At 41.0% G+C, this 19904-nt stretch overlaps 1 protein-coding gene across 1 annotated transcript; it reads left to right on the top strand.

Moving 5' to 3' along the window:
- The first annotated feature begins 5475 nt into the window (after positions 1–5475).
- Positions 5476–19734, top strand: dcp1b (decapping mRNA 1B). Its single transcript, XM_008303404.1, has 10 exons — positions 5476–5864; positions 6343–6383; positions 7074–7201; positions 13052–13118; positions 13441–13651; positions 13914–14012; positions 14975–15785; positions 16398–16627; positions 16811–17017; positions 17184–19734. Exons 1-10 carry the CDS (start codon positions 5706–5708, stop codon positions 17259–17261), a joined length of 2031 nt encoding a protein of 676 aa, XP_008301626.1. The 5' UTR covers positions 5476–5705; the 3' UTR covers positions 17262–19734.
- Positions 19735–19904: the final 170 nt, after the last annotated feature.

Genomic DNA, 19904 nt, shown 5'->3' with positions numbered 1-19904 from the left:
GGTCGGTTATTCCACGTATATCTACAGCAGAGTCCCCCCCCCCTCCGAAATAACAGAAGCCAGGTCGTCCTGTCTCATCCGGAGACGGGTCTCTCTGTCCTGATCCAGTCCATGATGATGGTCCGGTTACGGTGTGTCTATCAGTCACTGTGTCTGTCTGCTGCCTGTCTGTCTGCCCTGCCTGTGTCTTACTGATCGGGAGTTGGAGCTTCTCTCTGCCTCTGCTGCCCCTGCAGCTCAGCTCTGCAGTGATACCGAGAGAGAGAGAGAGAGAGAGAGAGAGAGAGAGAGAGAGAGAGAGAGAGAGGTAGCCCCCCTCCCAGTGCATGTAGACGCTTTGACTGTTTCCAGATGTGTGTGTGTGAGATTGTGTGTGTGCCAAAGAGAAAAAGAAAAAAGGGAGAAGGGAGGGAGAGTGTACAGGCAACAGTGGAGAACCAGCCGGCTGGTATCCAGATGATGATGATGATGATGAAGATGATGATGATGATGATGATGATGATGATGAAGTGTGTGTGTGAGAGCGTGTGTATGGTGAGAGAGGAAAGCAGGACCTAGAAAATCCAAAAACTATTTAGGAAAAGAGGGCAGAAGAAAGGTGCAGAAACCTGTGGAAGTGAGATGCGAACAAGGAGATGAAAAAAAGAGAAAGTGTTAGTGAGAGGAGGAACCAGATCAGACTCCCATTTCTGCAGGACCAGGCACACATCTGAGATGGTGCATGAACATCGGATTCGTCCACATCTGGACTGCTTCAGCCTCATTCTTTTCTTTGGCCGAGGCTGTGTTCACACACACACTAAATATCTGGGTTTTCAGCTCTTTTATGACTCAAGCTCTGATCTTTCTTTTCGTGGTTGCCCTAAACAGAAGGAAACAATGCTTTTTTTTTTAAAGATCTTTGGATGCTCAAATCTCCTAAAGCGGCTCAGGAAGGTCACTGCTCACGGACTGAGCGTGGACCTTTCTTTCTAGAGGACAATATAAATGATTTTTGGAATTTAATTAGGTTTTTTTTTTTTTCATGCCCTCAGGACAGTCAAGTATGTTTGACATTGTTCTCCATGGCCAGAAAACAAATTTGTCCTGGCCCTCGAGGCACGCAGAGTCATTTTCTGGAGACACGGGTCCATTTTCTTAGGTAAGAATTGAAGCTCATTTGGGAGTAAAATGTCAAACAAAGTCAACAACATCAGCTCTTAACTAAAACAGCTCTCCACCAGGCTTTGATAACATTGAGTCAGCTTGGCTCTGCAGCTCGCCGAGGCTTTTGGATGGAGCCGCTTGTAGAAATAACATGTCGGTTCTTAAATTGAGCTGTTTTCTTAAAAGCTAGCCACAGCCTGCTTGATATAAAAGATAAAGAAAGAAGCTTTTTTCCCCCATTACCTCGTCTTCAAAAGGACCTTGACCTTATTTTGAAAAAGTGGTTTCTGTCTTTTCATGTATACTGATAAAAAAACAAATTATCTCCACATTAGAGGATGATTTTTAGATGTCAGATGTTTTTTAAAAAAAAGAAAGAAAGAAACTACAGGAGAGCTTTACAAAACTCAACACTCAATCATACATCAGAATGTACTGAAGCTACTGAGCAGCATTTCTTATCGCGCCACTGGCCGTCCCATATAATTGTCTTTGACACTGAATACGAACTTCACAATGTGCAGGGCCTCATGTCAATCTCACTGCAGGCTACAATCAGGAGGTGAATCTGATGACTCAACCCAGCCATTTGTTCAGTGCCACAGCGCAAAATCACCACCCACCATTCTGTAATAGAATAAAGCGTTTTTGTCTACATGTGTCACTGCAGACATAGTAAAGACAGGGAGACAGCTGATAAATGACTCTATTGATGGCATTTGACAATCGAATTGTCTTTTTTTAGGAAGAAAATATAGCGTTTTGTGATGCATACGTTATATTAATACACTGTTTTTGGAGAAGAAGAATGAGAATGAATAAAAGGAAGTGTTCCAAGAGTTTAATATTGTACAAACTGAAAAAAAAAGCCTTTTCAACAGCGTGTAAGCACTCTTTGACTGCCGTATCACTACATCACTAAAATGCTAATACTGATGCAACAGTAGGCTGAAAGCTGGTCAAAGTAGAACTAATTTTATGCGTTTTAGTGTTTAACAAACTGGCCCCTCCAAGGAGTCACAAGATACATCTGTGACTCTAATCACTGAAACAGTTGTTTGTATGTTAACATCTGTGAAAATCGCTCTTTGGTGGAACCGTGAACCTCTCGTAAATATAAGAAATATGACTTCTTCTAGAAGTTGTTTGTCAGTGGAGGCCAAGAACCAAAAAGTTCACCGCCGGCTGCTTCGATTTTTAAAACCACACCGCATTTCTACAAGTTTACCATATGTTTGATTATGTAAATACAACAAATTACCATATCTGTCAGATAAATATAATGGAAAACTGTGCTTAACTACTTTAAGCTACTTTCCACTGATGCAGACGACGGTCTGATCACCACTGTCGGAGCTGTGAGACAGATGGACAAGCGAGAAGCATCTCTTGCCAAACTAGCCTCCTTTTGATTTGTCTGGCCAGCGAACGGAGGAGAGACGGAAGGGAAAGACCGAGAGAAGGAAGGAACGGATGGAGGGCAGGTCGTGGGAACAGACACTTCTGCCCAGGGGACGCACAAACACACAGACGCACACACACACACACACACACACAAATGTCCTCTGTAATCCAGCCTGCACATGGAATATCGGTTTCTATTTGCGACTGTTCTATATTTGTATTTGCAGGCCTCTTTGTATGTGCGACTCTAAAGCCCAGTTGGTCTCTGGGAATCTCTGCACAGACAAACATTCAAATGCTGGTGTCCCATGTGGGAAACCAACAACCTGATGGTCACTTAAAGGGGAATCCCATCATGCACAGTGAGAACGGACGTATTCAGCTGCACATTTTTGGACATTAAACATATATTAATTCATTTCTAACTGAAATTGTGATCTGAATGGATTCACACTTTTAATATCTTTACTTTAACAAAATATCTGTTGAAGTGAAGGTATATCTTATAAAGTATTCTTTCCTACTTTTTGCACTGGGTGTTCCTACATTATTCTGCACTGACTGTACACTTTGTTTTCTGTTGTAACAGTGAACTTTCCCCACTGTGGGATCAATAAAGTTTATCTTTATCTTTTATTAGGGGTCACTTTTAGATTAAACAAAAGGAAACTGAGATCTAAATGTTTGGTTGTCTATGTTGTTCTCTGTGCACATAATACCTTATTCATGTAATTTAGGGAAATTAGCCTATCTTTCCAACCTACAACATGTCTGTCGTAACAAAATAAAATAAAACAAAATAAAAAGTGGGCATGTGGACTTTTTGGACACTGTGAAAACTCCAATTACATCAGAACCTCACCCAGACTTATGCCTCCCCTCCCCTCGTTAAATTCCAGCAAACTGCCCACTGGCTAATTTCCCATGATCCTTCCTGCCTGTGAGCCAATCACCAACATCCCTCCCTTCGCCCGTCTGCACCAATCAAAGACAAGTGCTCAAGCTTGACTGAATGTCTATTGACCACATTGACCTGGTGATGGATAAGTCATTAGCCTAATCATTTACAAACCCCTAAAAAAAACCAGATAAACACCACCCTGACAAATAGACACACACACCTTGAAACGCACAATAAAAGTCTGACAAATTAACAGACAAACAAATGGAATCACCAAGAAGCTATTTTCATGTTAATGATGGCGTGGATGTGCCGTAACCTGATTCACATTCAAGAAGAGGATTTGTGGACAGCAGTGCAACTTTCACTTAAAAGCTATTAAGATAAATGTTTTTTTGCATCCAGTGCTGCTTAAACTGAGGTAATAGCTGGATGTTTATTGTTTTTGACATGATGGATTCACTGGTTTTAAAATTTAGACAGGGTTAATTCTAATTAGTAAAACTAAGACGCACAAAAGAAGAGCAGTGCAACTTTGATCTATAACACTAAACAATAGTCATTTAATCAAAAATGGTGCATATAAGCATGCATGATCGACTCTATGTCTCTATAGTTATAGTTAATCGACTGACAAATACAGAATATGCTCACTTGAAGAGGCTGTTATGACTCAAGTACCCTTGAAACAGAGCAGGATATGTTGTACTTAATATGGAGATAGATTGTCAGCTGTCTCAACTGATATCATCTAATATGGGTTTTGCTGATACAGATTTCAAGAACTTAGAGACCTCAAAGTCCTCTCCCTCTATCAGTTACTGTTCTGCCCTTGAGTATTAATTTCAGGAACAACATATTTCTAAAGCCTGGAGCAGGAACATTGTACACTGTAGATAATGTAAAATAAAAAAAACTGAATCACCACAATTGACCTTGGAAGAAGAAGAATGGCACTCCTTGCATAACATTTCAAAAAAAGTTTCTGATAAAGTTTAAAATTGGACGTGTCGGAACAATATTTAACTGCTATTGCCAACTTTGTGTTATACTTTTGCTTAACAAGCCTCCTTAACTGGGTTCAACAAAGTAAATGCTGAGAAAAAAGATGCCTTTGCACTTGTTTCCTTGCATTTAGCACTTCCTATGAAATCCAGATAACTGAAAATAAACATTTGCAGCAATTCAGTACTAGTAAAACCACATCATGTTTCTGTACATTATAAAATGGAAAGAGAAATATAGCCTGCCTGTCGAGACCTTTGCTTTTTGATGGAACTTAAACCTTAAGTGCACAGAAAAAGTAGATACCCAGTAGAAAAAAATACAAGTGAATTTATATTTGTTTCTAGCTGCTGTTGTATTTGCTCCCCCTGCCATAATAAGACAAAATCTTTTGGGGTATGCTTTAGTTTTTAATCAAATCAACTCCACCTCATGCAGTACAAATTGTGAGGATGGGATGACTGTGTTTAGCCATCCCTTTGATGCCCCCTAGTGCATTTGTTGGGAAATGTAACTGTGGATTTGCAGCCATCACTCATCAGCATCAGTGTTACTGTTGCCAGATATAAAAGATGAATGACAAAAGACAAACACCTGCTGCTTACTTGTGGGGGATGTGACACAAACACAAAGCTAAAATAGAGTGAAACTGGATAGCATATTTAAAGATGCCCTCATTGCACAGTAAAATGCAGCTTCACACACAAATACCAGCCTATTTTCTTTTACCCACGTGAATAGTGAATGCAGAGATAAAATAAAACAAAAATGAACACACATGTTCAAATAAACCCAGTGACAGTGAAATTAACTCACCTGATGTTACTGTTCATTTTGCGATGATTGAGTTCAGCTCTGAAACCAGCGATACACCGGCTTGTTTCTCATGATACTATTTTTAAAAATGTGTGAATAAAATAAAACTAAAAATCACTGCAGAAGGTCTCCATCGATTTTTCTAAGTTGATTATTCAAACTGGTATCGTATCCTCGCGCGCAACTACTCACGTCTAAGTTGTTTACAATCTCTCTGGCTAAACATGGCCGTTTGGAAACTCACTCATGACAGTTAGGGCTTGAAAACTGTTGATTTTTTAAAATTTACCAGCCTTCATTAGCCAAACGGGCTACTGTGCAACTCCCGGCTCAACAGTATTTTCCCTCGTCGCTGGTTCGGTTTTTATCTCATCTTCGCGGGAGTCGTTAGCCGCTGAAGCTAGTTAGCGAGCTAACTTCTCCATAGGGAACAATGACAGCGACTTCTTCAGGTAGCACTAGCTGCCTTGCTGCGAAAGGACTGGACATAAGTCTGGCAGCTCTGCAGCGACAAGACCCTTACATCAATAACATCGTGGACGTGGCCAGCCAAGTCGCCCTGTATACTTATAACAACAGGGCGAACGAGTGGGTAAGCCCGAAGTTTAGTCAAAGATATCATGTGCTAACTTAGCTTAGCTTCGTCATTCTCTGTGGTAGGCGCGCTTTGCCAGTGCAGATTTATCCTGACTCAAGTTAAATTAGTGGGTTAACCGAGTTAGCTGTGATTGTTAAGGGTTTAAACATTTACTTTACTTAGAAATAGACACGCTTAAATTCTTAATTATTTCATACTTAGTATTATAGCACCACAAAGTGACACACAGAGGTGACCGCTGCCCCCATAGTTACAAACAAGCCGGAGCATCCCAGTTTCCTCAGTTTCATCTCCACACAAGGAAGTGCTGCTTTTCGGGAGGTTATTATATAAAAATATTTCGAATCCTCATATTAAGCCAATCTATGTGGCCAGCCTTAACATTCAGGTAGTCTGACAGTTTTAGATAAAAGTGCAGTAACATAATTTTTGGTTCTTGGTTGATTTTGTATTTATTTTTTGTCTTTTTCAGGAGAAGACAGAAGTGGAAGGCACTCTTTTTATCTACACCAGGTAAGTAAATGCAGCATAAAATGCTTCTATGCAAAACTATGAGTTGTAGCAGATACTCAGTGAATAGTTCAGTAAAACTCTTTTGTATTGAGAAGCAGACTTTGTTGTGGCCTTTCTTACTCTGCTGAGTGTTGCTGATAGGACATTTGTAGTTAAAATGGTTTTATTTTAATTTTTTGTCACAGTCACTCGATTGCCTCGTTTGTAATATATTTGTTATATTTATGTGTAAAATAATGACATCTTTGGTATTAAAACGCATGGCAGAATTTGCGGTACATTTTAGAGTCAAAGCAATGTCCTGTTCACAACTAGTTGCACATCGTGAATATTTGCCTATAAGCACTGAAAAGTTCTCTTTTAATTGAATATTTGTAAAACATAAATAGACAAAAATATTCTGATGAAGTTTTGTGGAAGTTCTGACACCAAGATTTTCATTTTTACTGTAAATGTATATCAGTTCCAAACATCAGTTATCAGTCTCCTTGATTACTAATAATTGATATTGATATTGACTTTGATAAAATCATATTGGTCAACCCCTAACACATGTATTTGTAACTGTTCACAAGTTGTAGGTAGGTACTATTGTAGCAGGACATTACATGGATGAATTAAGCTTGTTTGCCTAGGTTTTTGTATAAATCTTGACATATATGCCTGTGGCCTGTTTTCTTTTCTTTTTAGGCTGGCATCTCCCAGACATGGTTTCACCATTATGAACCGACTCAACATGGAGAATCTGACAGAGCCAATCACCAAAGACCTGGACTTCCAGCTCCAGGACCCCTTCCTGCTTTACCGCAATGCAAGATGTAAGGAAAACCACAAACAGACACACAAACTTCTGATGTGCTACTAATTATTAGTCTCTTAAGTTTTTTTATTGATGCATTTTGTCCTAAATCTCTGTCGAATACAGTACGTGGCGTCTTTATCAGTCTTTGAGAATGGTATTCATTAAATCATGATTACCAGCACCAGAGTCATATGTCTTAGCTGAAAAATTCTTGAAATATGGAAGATATTAGAACAAGTAATTTTCTTTTTAACTGAAAAACCTTGATGAATCAGCAGTCTGTATCAACAACGTTAAAGCAATACTGTTCTGCAATATTAAACTGTACTGACATAGATGGCTAAATACCAGCACTAGCTGCTCATACTAAATAATTAACTAAATAAGTTGCAGTGTTTTATCCCATGCTGTGAACACCTGCAGTCAGTCGAGCTGCGCTGGCTTGCTTCCAGTGTTTTCGTACTGCACCACAGAGAGTAGTTTTCCTGAAATGCTAAGGAGGTTTTGCTAACTCTCTCAGCACTTTGCCTTTTAGTGTGAAACAGCGTGAGCAGGAGGTTCGGGTTACACCAACAGCAAGCTAACACAGCTCTTTTGTGGCTGAAAAGAATCAGTGCATTGTAAAGCAACAAATAGCTAAGAGACGGATTAAACGATAGATGTATATTAAAAGTGGAGAATGTGGCATCTTGAGCATACGTCTGTACAGAGAGGTAGATGTGAAGAATGACTGGGTACAACATTGAGATACACAACACCAAAAATGGCTATAATTGTGCCTTAACTTGTACTTTGTTGGTCTGATTTTGAAAAAAATCTATCTCTTTATCAGTTTTTGTAACTCCCCTGGCTCTGTAGATTGTTTATACCCTGCTAACTGCTAACATGCTTACTGGATTACACATACTTCTCCTTAGAACCCAAATGAGACCATATCGATCATCAGATAGCAACGTGACCTAAAAACGACAGGTGCATTTACAACCACAGCGAAGAAGTTAGAAAAAAGATTGTATTAAGATAAGTAAGTATGATAGAGTGACCAAAGTATGCAGTGCGTAGTTCATTTCATTGGGAACCAGTAGCTCCATTTAAGGAACTAAGCAGAGGTATTGTGGTGAATTTTATCAGCCTGACTCCCTCTGAGGCCTGCATATGGCTCTCACACACACAAAGACATTACTGAGTGTGCCTGTGGGACAAGAGCCTGACAGCACTACAAAACCAGCCGGCAGAGATTAGATACACCCCAACAGTCGCTGATAATCTAAACACACATACACACTCACTCAGAAGTCGCTGACACACACAGAGCCTCCTTCCCGCTCTGTCTTGGTCTCGCACTCTCCATGAATCTCGGTAAAAGGCAGGTGGAATGCTGTGTTTAGATACCAGTGGATTCCTTGCGTCTGCTTTCGTCCTCTTACTGTAGTACTTCATTTGTCTTACTGACAAACAGCCATTATTAAACATCCTGAAGGCTCAGTGAAATAATGTGCATGACATAAATGGCCCCGAGTGACCTCTTTACACCTTGTGCACCTGCTTTAAATGCACTCCGGGCACATTAAAGATGATCTGTGATAGTACTGGCCTGTGGTCTGAGCATCAGTAGCGGGGAATAAATTCCGAGTGAGAAGCTAACTCACTTGTCCATGGAAGGAAGGATATTTTACAACACTTAAAGCCAGTAATCACAACACAGCTGATGAGTGTTTCCTCTGATAAAAAGGAAATATGGGCCAGAGTTATGTGAGTTAAAGAGTGGGTGGATACATCATGGACCTAATGGTGGCTCCAACTGATTACTGTGATTGAAGACTGATAATAAAACACTCAGAAAGAAGAATGCAGAATGGTTGTGATCAAGCTGATTTTTATCACCTGTGATTTACTATAATTGTTGGACCTTGAATGAATTTTTTAGGATGCACATATGTGACAAGGTTGAAGCAGATTTAGCGAACAAAAGCACAGAATAAAAGCATGCTCTTAACGAGAGAAACACCCTTTCAGATGCCCTAACAGACGCAAGGCCCCCAGGTCCAGCATGACTAAGCTAATATTCAGTAAACGTTTTTTTTTCATGATGCGATATCTTTTCCAGAAAACTACACAAAGATGAAAGCATACTGGCGTACAAAATGTGCTTGTTCACTGGCAAACATCTGATGCGTAAGCTGTTGCCAATGCTGCCAGTCCCAGTGCGCTGTGACCTCTGTGTGGAAGGGCCGTGGAATCTTATCATTAGACAAACATGTAGCTCTCAGTGCTGCTGTAACTTCCTGGAAAGGCAGTTGGCACAAAGTGGCACCCCAGGCTAAAAATATACTGTTGAGATATACCACAAAAGAGGGCAAGGGGTAGTGAAATCCAGCCTAATCAAGACATTGTTTCTCTGATGACTATCACAGCCTACAGGAGCTTTATAGAGTCTTTTCTGTAAGCACCTACATTTGTGTTTTGTTTGCCCCATTAAGAGAGTTGGTGTTCTAACTGCAGCAGTTTTTGTGCGTTGAACGTGTTTGATTGACTAAAACCTTCTACAGTGTTGGTAGAAAGTAAAGCCATGGCATACAGTATTGTTAGTTTGACTGCAGCATAGTTAGGTTTTTGTGAACGTATCCCACTTGCCACATATCTTTGATGTAGCTAAGTCCAGGACTCCACTTCACTTCAACCCCTCAATCTTTTGTATATGAAATGTATGAACAGTCTTACCTCCAGGTCGGACATATGTGTATCCCAGGTCTGTCTCTGACACCAGCGAGCCTTTAAATCTGACTTCAGGTTCCTCCTCCAGCCTCTCATGTTTAGGTTTCCTCTGAAACAGGCCTCTCAGCATGGTCTCACAGTCTGATAATAAGGGTCTCTTCCAGTCTCTCCACAACTTACAGTTGCTCAGGATTTATCCTGTTAGTCCTTAACAGGCCACAGGTGTTGTGACACTGGTGTCGCTCTGTTAATGTCCCTTTAGGGAAGTCAGGTAGTGCGTATACAGCTGCCACAGCAGTACCTCTTATAAATTGGTCTTCAGTCGCAAAAGTGCAATTAGAACAACAGTACAGCCTCAGGAGGAAGGCGTAGAGGTGTAGCAGTAGTGGTAATGTCTTCTTTAATGTGCGTTTTAAGAGCAGTAAATCTTAATATTTAATCCTCTCCCAGTGTCATGAATTCCATTCCTGCAAACAAAAGCAGTGATGGTTCTTTTCATTCTGCAAGAACTCTTATCTCTGACAAACATCCAGGAGACTAAATACAGACAAAAAGAATACCAACCGTGTTCCTCCTGACTGATTCTGTAAGCTGTCTCCTAAAAGGGGAAGACATAGTGCAGTAAAAGCGCACCTAATCCATCACGGACAACACTGCTGCTTATAAATATGTCTGCATTTGTAACGATACTAAAGCTTCATAAAATATAAAAACTGTTCTTCGAGTAGTCCCAGTAGTGCGTTCTGGCTTACAGCTAAAGACAGTTACAGTGTTGATATCCCAATAAAACAAAAAATATGTCCTGTGAAAAGCAAAATCCAAACAGAGTAGGTTGAACAGAAAATGATCAAAAGAAATCAGTCTTTTAAAAAAAACAAAAAACACCCCAATAAATGCGTATTAAAATGAAAAAAGCCCTCTTATACATTCAAGTCCCACAGCGTCCTGTCCTGGAGTTACCGTAGATCTACAGCAGTCATGACATGTGCGCTCATGCTCCCTGTTTTGCTGGTACGTTGCCGTCACAGAGGGTTTGAAAGGACCACACGAGTCAAGTTGCGGATCCCTCACAGACCTCGCCGGGTTGGTGATCACCAGTGTTCAAGCCAGAAAGCCTGCGTTTAGGATGTCTCTCTGGTTTTTAGAGTCATCACTCCTCTCGGTCGCGGTCTCAAACTTGAGTCCTGAAGCTGAAGTTATTTTCCCACATGACGGTTCGGTGAAGTTCCCTTGTGAGCTGATGTGGCTTCTTAGCTTGAGGCGTACATTTCAAATGTCTCTCTGCCTTTCTCTCAATGTCCAGTGTCCAGACTGGAGCTGCCTCTGTTTTCTCTCTCGCTAACATCCACTCTAAAATTTTAACCTCGTGGCCACAGCTACTTTTTTTTTTTTTTTGGTGCTGCTAGTCCTCCTCCCACACTCTCCCTCTCTCAGTATCACCCTCTCCCTCTTTCTTCTATCTAGTTGAAATGGAGACTCCCTACAGGTGAGACATCAGGACAGCCAAACACTTGATTATTTGCTTCTGGAGCTTCTATTAAAAGCACCTTTGCACACCTTTTTATCTCGCTCTCTTTGCTTCCTATCTGTCTTCCTGTTAATGTGGGGCTGAGACAGGGCAGCGGAGAGATCTGAGAGTGTCTTGTGTTTGAAACGTCACAGGTCCTCGTCCGGCTGTCGCTCTGTCACTTTCGTTTAACATTTTTCATTCGTAGACAAAAGCTCGGCGGGAAAGTCCTGACAGCTAAAGAGCGCCGAGAACTACATTGATAATCTCCTCTCTAACACACCTCACTTCTTTCTATCCGTCTTGCTCATTTTTCCTCAATTTTCCAGCTGTCTGACTTTGACTGTGGGTGTTTCTCTCTCCGCTGCTGTCAAACAGTCTCATCCCCGGCGAGCGTTAAGTGGCTCTGGCTCCACCAGCCAGTCTCCCACTGCAGTTACTTATTTGGTCCTGGGCTGGTTTTTCCCAGGCTCAACTGAACTCTGTGTGTGTGCATGTGTCTCTGCCTCTCCCTCTCGGTCTTTTCCCCTCATCCACGTTGACCTCTGTGGCTCGCCCAACCTCATTTGTGTATTTTTGTGCATGTCTGTCTGTGTGGGAATGTGTGTTGTCTCTAGTAGTTCTACGCGGTAACTCTGTCCACCACATAGCGCAGTCGTCCCTTTGCTCTCTGTTCTCGCTTTCCTAATCTTTTTTTTTACTGTTTCCCCTCCAGCTCATTCATAACTGTTTCTGTTTCCACCTTTTACTTTCTCATGTCTTTAGCACTTCACCTCTTTTCCCTTTTTGGGATTGGGCTTATCTTTTCTCAAGATTCGCTTTTGAAAGTAATGTGTTGAGGTGTCGGATGATGTCCTGCTGCCCTCATTAATGCTGTGTATCAGTAACTGTAACGGCTTTGTTGTCCTTTCATCGTATTTTTTCATCAGAGTTTGTGATTTAAGTCTGAATTTTTCCTCTTGTCTGTATTCTATTTAAACGTCAGCTGCTGGTGTTCTGACAGAATTTCACACATTCATCTTGAGCGTACACTTGTTTGCGTGGAAGAAATTCAAACACTGGAGGATTTCGGCTTTTCTTTCTAGACCATCACAGTTTTTATTTCCTGGTCCTACATTTAGGCAGAAGTCTTCTAACTGCCTGGAACATTTTCTCTTTCAGTATATTAAGACCAGATGCAGATCAAAATAGTATTTTCTTACTTATTGCCGCGTAACTCTGTGACAGAACCGTGTTAGTGTGTTTTTCCTCCGACCATGTTTGCGTAGTTCAGGAGGCTCCTGGGGCCCATGTTTCACCGGATAATGGCACTGCTGGCCTCTGTTCCCATTGGCTTGGCTGGGAAATGACTCATTTTAAACTCCTGGTTTTGACCCAGCAGGGCTAATAATAAACGGTTTACATATCTGTTGGGTACGCACTGATGTCAGAGCTGCAAAAACTGTGCTACGGCATGTCTGTGCATTTATTTAATTTAAAGGATATGGCAGGTCAACAAGCTCATTTTGCTGTCTGCTGACCTTCTAGGACCCTACATCTCAGGCAGTTTAAATATTTCACCAGGCTAACTTGATTTCTAGCATTGAGTGGATCATTACTGCAAACGATGACATTTTGTTGAGTTTTTTTTTCTTCCCCCCTCAGTGGTTATTCATGGGATTTGGTTCTACGACAAGGAGGACTGTCAGCGCATTGCCCAGAGGATGAGAATGTAAGTAATTGTATAATAGTAAGATAATACACACAAAACTAAAAGAAAACACAGATTCACAATAAGATTAGGTTTTGCCAAGCAATGACTAATGTGTTATGGTCCAGCCAAAGCTTGACAGGAGACTATTTGGGGATATTAATGACTCTGCATCTGAAATCAGGTTTCAGCCAACAAATGACACAAGTGTGTTTGAATGAACTTGGCTCCAGCGGTGACAGAATACGTTTTTCTGACTTTGGCTCAAACATCCTGTAGTTGTAAAGACCATAAATTACTCAAGAAGCTTCACATATATACTTAAGGATTTGTGTGTGTGCAGTCTGACCCAGCAGGAGCAGGTCCTGGCTCAGTCCCAGGGTGGTTGGTTATCGCCAGCAGCAGCAGCAGCAGCAGCAGCAGCAGGAGGAGGAGGAGGAGGAGTAGTTGCAGTAGGTGTTGGTGGATTACCAACAAGAGGAAGGGGAGAAGGTGACGCACAGGCAGTGGACATCATCCAGATGTTAACCAAAGCACGCACAGAGTATGACAAGGTATGGGCACATCAAAGACTGCAGGATTTTTGTGTGAAATGAAACAAATGAAGGATCACAGAATACTGTTGGATTGCATAAAATATTATAATTCTGGAATAGTAGGACCTGTGCTTAATTTTTACATTTACATTTCTTCTGACTAGTAAGATGAATCTTCTGATATCTTCTGTGACTCACTTGTCGTGCTGCCTGTATTTTTTTTTTCACTTATTTTCATCTCTTCACATGTGTCCTTCTTTCCTCTCCCTACGTTTCTCAGGAGAAGTCTACCTCAGAGCCAAAGGAGATTGGTGGCAGCAGTGTTCTATGTGGAAACCCTAACCTAATCAAACCAATACCTGTTAAACCGAACACTCAGGTAACACATCCAGTTCCTATTATAGTCCAAGGTGGCTCACAGGTCTCTGTGAAAACGTTGTTCTTCCTTGATGTCTTTTCTTTATCGAGCTCATTAACCCTCTGAACTCAATGCAGTTTGTGCTTTTTTTTTCTTTTTGCTCCTGTTACATTTTATTTACTCTCACTGTGGGTTTATTTTTGATTGCAATATAAAGTCTGGCACCTTTATGGAAACATCACAACCATGGCTGGATATAGGAAGAAGTCAAAAATGTGTTTCATGCAGAATAGCACAGTTATAATGGCATTAATAATAAGAAAAGACAAAACAAAAATGGAAAAAACCTGAAATCAGCATGTACATAGTTCTTCCAATAAACCAGGTACAATAGTAAGGTTACAACTTACATGTTTAATTAGTTTCCATACCTGTGTCTGTCTGCTATGTGTAAACACTGATTGCAGTTCAGTCCAATGTAGCAAAAAAAAAATAATCTCAGAATCTTTAACATTTGAACTGTTTGTTAATGGTGTCACAGTTGTACCAAAAGCATGAAATATATTATTTTTTAGAATTCTGTTTACATAGTGTGATTAGCACAAATGGTTTCCTTTAGGCATTTTTATATGAGACTGGCAGAAAAAGGTGCTGATAATAATGAAATATCACATTTTAAGCTTAGGTTTAGTTCAGTTTTTCTACAGACCAGTACGCCACACAGTTACAGGACCATTTTAAGGTCAGACAGTTCTCTCTGGATTTACTGTTTCTGGTTCTGATACATGGTCTAATTTGGGCAAGATGCCATTGTTTTCAAACCCACCAACGGGTTTTAGAGTTCAGACGGTTAAAGTTCATTTTAAGTGTTGTTTAAAAGATTCTTCTTCTATTGTAATTTCAATTTATGTAGTTCCTGTTGTATTTCTACCCATGCCTACCTCTCATCATCTCTCTTATTCTGCTGTATTTGCTTTAACCAGGACAGTGACGGTGCTGAACCCAAGCCTCTCTCTTTGGCCACTCTGTTTGGCTCTCAACATCACCACTCGTCTAAGCCCGACCCTGTTCCTCCTGTGACTGCTCACACGATGGCGACATCAGCAGGGAAAGTTGCTCGCCCGCCCGTCGCCCGCACGCTGACCTACGACGATACGGTGAACTCTGGCAGAAGCGTGACCACCAATGGGGGGAATGTCGCACACACCAGGAGTTCAGATGGAGTTATCAGGCCCGTAGTCGGGGAAGATGTTGGACATGTCATTGCGGGCTTGTTACCGATCCCTGGCACCGCTCACCAGCAGCAGCCGAACCAACCGCAGCACTGTCCGGCCATCGCGAAGCTCATGCAGGGGCAGAGAGGCGTCGCTGGCGTCGGCGGGGTCCTTCAAACCGTGTCCGAATCCCCTGAAAACCGGCTGTGTGACAACGGTGTGCCGCTGGAGCATCACCACCTCCATCACCATCTTTACCATCATCACCACCAGCAGCACCCCCATCACCTCCATCAGCAGCAGCAGCAGCAGCAGCTTCAGTCTGACCCAATCAAGAGACTTTTCCAAACCCAGCCACCTCCTCCACCCTCCTTCACCTCCGCTGCTCCTCCCTGTTGCCCCAACCCTCCTCCTCCTCTGCAGCAGAGCCCCCATCTCTCCTCCCAGCCTGTGATAGTGGATTCTGTGTCATGTTCCCACCTTCAAGCACAACAAAGCCAGCAGCTGTTTTTCAGCCCTTCTAGGTCTCAAGCAGAGGCGCAGCTCAGCAGCCAGACAGCTTCAACTGCACAGGCAACAGGTGGGAAATCTCTCATGGTAACAATATTCAGGAATTAGTTGGTATGCCACATACAGGCTTCTGCCACTTTTTGACAAATACAGCAGTGAAGTGTTAGATCAGTCTTATGCAAACATGAATAATAGATTATATAATCTGTAACTAGCAATAATTAGACAGCAGTAACCTAAAATTCCAGTTAAAAATAACACAATCTGTAGAGCAACAAGTCCTATAAATTTCCAATAACAATTTTCTTTTCCTTAAATGTTACAATTGTAGACAAAATTTACAGTTTCTCCGTAGTATCTATGCTAAATAGTTGCACTAATTGTACGAACTGACAGTGTGTTTGTTTCTGCAGAATGTGCCCCATAAACATTTTTTTGTTTATATAACTGATAAATTTAGTGACTTTTTCTTTTAAATGTGTCTGATTAATTATTTCTAATCTGGAAAAATTGTGTGAGCTTACAGTAGTTCAGTGTTCTCTCAGGTTTCTGACTTGGACTTTTGTTTGTTTCTCTCTGTTTCCAAATGTGAATTTAAAAATGTCTCTACCAAGATGCTGGTTCCATCAGTGCAACCTGCAAAAAATAATTCTAATAGTTGGGTCTTGGTTTCTCCTGTCAGGTCTGCCTTCCCACATGCCAGGTGTGGTGTCACCTCATGAGCTCCTCCAGAAGCTCCAGCTGGTCCAGCAGGAACAAAGCCTGGCTTCTCACGATCTGCCTCGACACGGTCCAAGCCTGGCGCCTCGATTCCTGGGGCCCAACCAAAATCCAGGTGCAGGCTCGATGTTGGCCACCGTCCCAAACCCGACCACAACCACTGCAGGTCAAAAAGCCGCACTTCAATTTCAGGTAAAGGACTTTGTATTCAGGTAGCAGCTGACTTTGGACAAATGAGCCTAACAGCTGACAAATCCTGAACGTTTTCACTGTGCAAAAGTGGCATCAGAGCATCAACAGTGGCCGTTAAACTGGTCACTAATTTCTAAGCATATAAAAAATTGGAAAGGATGACTAATAACTGTCTGTGTGCAGGTCATCTCCCCTCAACGGATACCAGCCACTGTGGCCCCCAATCTGCTCCTTTCTCCCAGTGTGTTCACGCAGACAAAGCTGAGCGGTGGGCTGGTTGCTCAGGAGAGCAGCCCTGCCCCCTCAAACCTGCCCAGACCACCTCTGCAGGAGGAGGTCAGAGTTCTTTCCAGAAGCCAGTTGCAAGCCACACTGCTGCATCTGATCCAGGTAAAAACAACGACTGGTTGTAAGTCCATAGCTGGATGCTTAACTTTGTCATTGTGTTTGTTTCATATTCTACTTTGTTGGTGGGAAAACCAGAGTAGACGCGTAAATAGCTCTCCATGCATGCACATTAGCAAACAGAATGAAGTTGCCAACTTGTTTGTTTCAGACTGACGCCTCATTCCTGGAATCCATCTATGAAGCCTACGTCAGCCGCTTTGCTAACGACTCCAGCAGCAAGTATTGATGACTCCTCACACCCTCTGTCTATACACGCACCCTGTCCAGAGGCTAGTTCCTACACCCAACACGGATGCACCGCTTCCTCCTCAGAATCGCACACACTCTCACTGTTTCTCCTCCGCACTGTAAAGTCAGTCAACCAGACCGTCTTCGCTTCAAGCCAAGTCTCTTGTTGCACAAAAAAAAAAAAAACGGTTACCAAAAATGGTAAATGTATTTTTTCCAACTTTTTCATGCTGTGACTCTTACAAAAACTCTCAAACTGACGACAGAAGAATAAATGTTTGTGGCGAACTCCTGGTTTTGAACTCGCCTGTAGTTAGGAGGAACATGTAGCCTACACCTGATCCACTGTCAGTGAAGACTAAACATGCTGCGCCTTCACCGTTTTTCCCAAGATGTTTGGATTTGTAATGAGAATCTGCACTATTTTTCCATTCAATGTAGCAATATGTAATTTTATTTTATTACACTTTCATAGCTCCACTACGGTCACATACCACCAGCTAACCTACTGGCCTTTTACAAACAAGTCTTCCTGGTCTAAAACGTTGTGCTGAAGGACAAGCTCAAACCTGAAACTAACTGAGCTTATAAAATGAAATGTAAAGCATGTTTAACATGTTTTTTTGTACATTTGGAAAAGTATTTGAATCCTTTTAAGTTCTTATTTTGCTTGATAAAGGAATAGAAGGTGAGTATATTTTACTATCCAAAAGCTTTTAAAATTATTATAAAAATTATCACGTTGGGTTTTTCTTTTGTGCTTTTGTGAATATTTTTTTTCTGCAGACACTTTGTGTTGTATTTTTGTTAACTCTCACTGGGGACATTTGGGAATGAAGCCAGTTGGCGTTATCGATGAGTGACAGTAGCCAGATATTGTCCTCTAATTTTTTATTATGCTTTTCAATGGTGAAGGAAAGAAAGTCATTTTCTTTCACAGCACTTTGTAACAAAACAAGTGCTTTGTTGGTCTTATTCATCCTTTTTTGAGTATTAATATTGTTATGAAGAAAGAAAAGGACATGGGTTCAATCCAGCTTGAGAAAAACAAGGAAACTACAGGAGACTGTCAACCTGCACTACCTCACAGAGAGCTGGTTTAGAGGTGTACCTGGGTTTGTTTTTTTAAAGTGGCATAAGGGTGACTGGGTAGTTTTAAAGGTTCAGTAGTCAAATACAGGTGTTGGTTTCAGTTTTTCAAAAGGGATTTCATCATTTTAGGAGAGTTTTAACTGGAGCTCGACAGTCCTGCTACGGATACAATGTCCAATATAAAAACGTATTTTTACAGATCATAACTGATTGAAAAGATGGTTGGGGTCATTTAGAAATGGTGTCATCACATAGTTTGACCAGCAGATCCATTGTTTACAATATTCTCAGCACTGTATGCAGCACATGCAGCAGAGTACATATCACAGCTGAGCAGACGGTGGTGCACGGTCTTGACAGTAAGTTGCTGGAAAGTTAATGATCAATGACCCTATCATTCTCCATTGTGAGTCTAACTCCAACATACTCTATGCAATCCTTTGCAATCATTGAAATCCTTTATTCCCTAAAAAACGGGTCTCTCATTTGGCCCTAAAAATCCAGGATCAGTCGGGCTCTAGTTTTAACTCGCTAAAATATCACTAATGTTGCCTCACAATTTTTGTCATAATTTTGCATTCATGCCAGAGCTTCTAAACATTCTCCCTGCCAAACCAAACAGCATACACACATCCCCATCGGGTATAATACAACTATTTATTGATCAAATACTTAGTTATTGGTGGAAAATCTAGTTAAATGAATGATTGAAAAAAAAATGGAGGTTTACATCAATAGAAAGGAACAAAGAAGGTATTTAAGCATATCCAATCATAACTGTTTAAAGTTCTCAGGCCTGTTTAAAGTAGGGAATATAATAGAAAATCAGAATACTGGTATATGTTCTGTATTCAATGTAATTACTCCCTTTCATTCTGTTCCTCCTTCAGTACAACAGAGAAGTTGCTTTGGGTAAAAAAAAATTTTAAAGCGTCATTTTTTTTCATGGTTTGCATTTTGTATACATTCAGTCTATACAGTAGCTACCAGACAAAAGCAGCAGAAAACAGAGACTATGATTCAGGACAAAAAAACAAACAAAAAAAAACAACAACAGAAGATATTACATCCTATTTTTGTACACAAGAAGAAAAATGTTGTCATAGTACAAATAACCAGCATGTTGCAGTTAAAGGTGCAGCCAGAATACAAGTACATTTCATCATTTTACAACATATCTGAAGATGCTGTTTTTATTGTTTTAATTCAAAAGATTTCATTCATATATTTTCTGCAAACATTAAAAAAAAAAAAAATGGAGAGACATCGAAATGTAAATGGAAACGTTTCTACACGCATTTCTTTTTGTCTGGAATGTTTTGCTGTTACATAAACTGGAATATATTTTAATTGGCTATTAAATGTTGAAAAAAAAATGCCTCTGCTGTTGCTTGCTGTGTTTTTTTTTTTGTTTGCTTGAGTTATTTTTTCTTCATGTGAATTTGGGTGGCTGAGTGGCGTTATGGATGCAGCCACAGGTTACACTAATCACAGTAAAGGTACACTCCTTATTGCTTTAATGTCACTTCATCGCCGTCTTCGGCCGCAA

Source organism: Stegastes partitus, unplaced genomic scaffold, assembly GCF_000690725.1.
Source record: "Stegastes partitus isolate 25-593 unplaced genomic scaffold, Stegastes_partitus-1.0.2 Scaffold1999, whole genome shotgun sequence".
Taxonomy (NCBI): Eukaryota; Metazoa; Chordata; class Actinopteri; family Pomacentridae; genus Stegastes; species Stegastes partitus.
The sequence above is the reverse complement of the archived record's forward strand: the minus strand, read 5'-3'. Positions and strand labels throughout refer to the sequence as shown.

What these genes read in the sequence shown, in the direction of transcription:
- dcp1b (XM_008303404.1), top strand. Translation starts at nt 5,706, where the DNA reads ATGACAGCGACTTCTTCAGGTAGCACTAGCTGCCTTGCTGCGAAAGGA. An exon ending in GCTTTACCGCAATGCAAGAT is followed by an intron (nt 7,202 to 13,051) that starts GTAAGGAAAACC and finishes TTCCCCCCTCAG; the next exon opens with TGGTTATTCATGGGATTTGG. An exon ending in TTCAACTGCACAGGCAACAG is followed by an intron (nt 15,786 to 16,397) that starts GTGGGAAATCTC and finishes TTCTCCTGTCAG; the next exon opens with GTCTGCCTTCCCACATGCCA.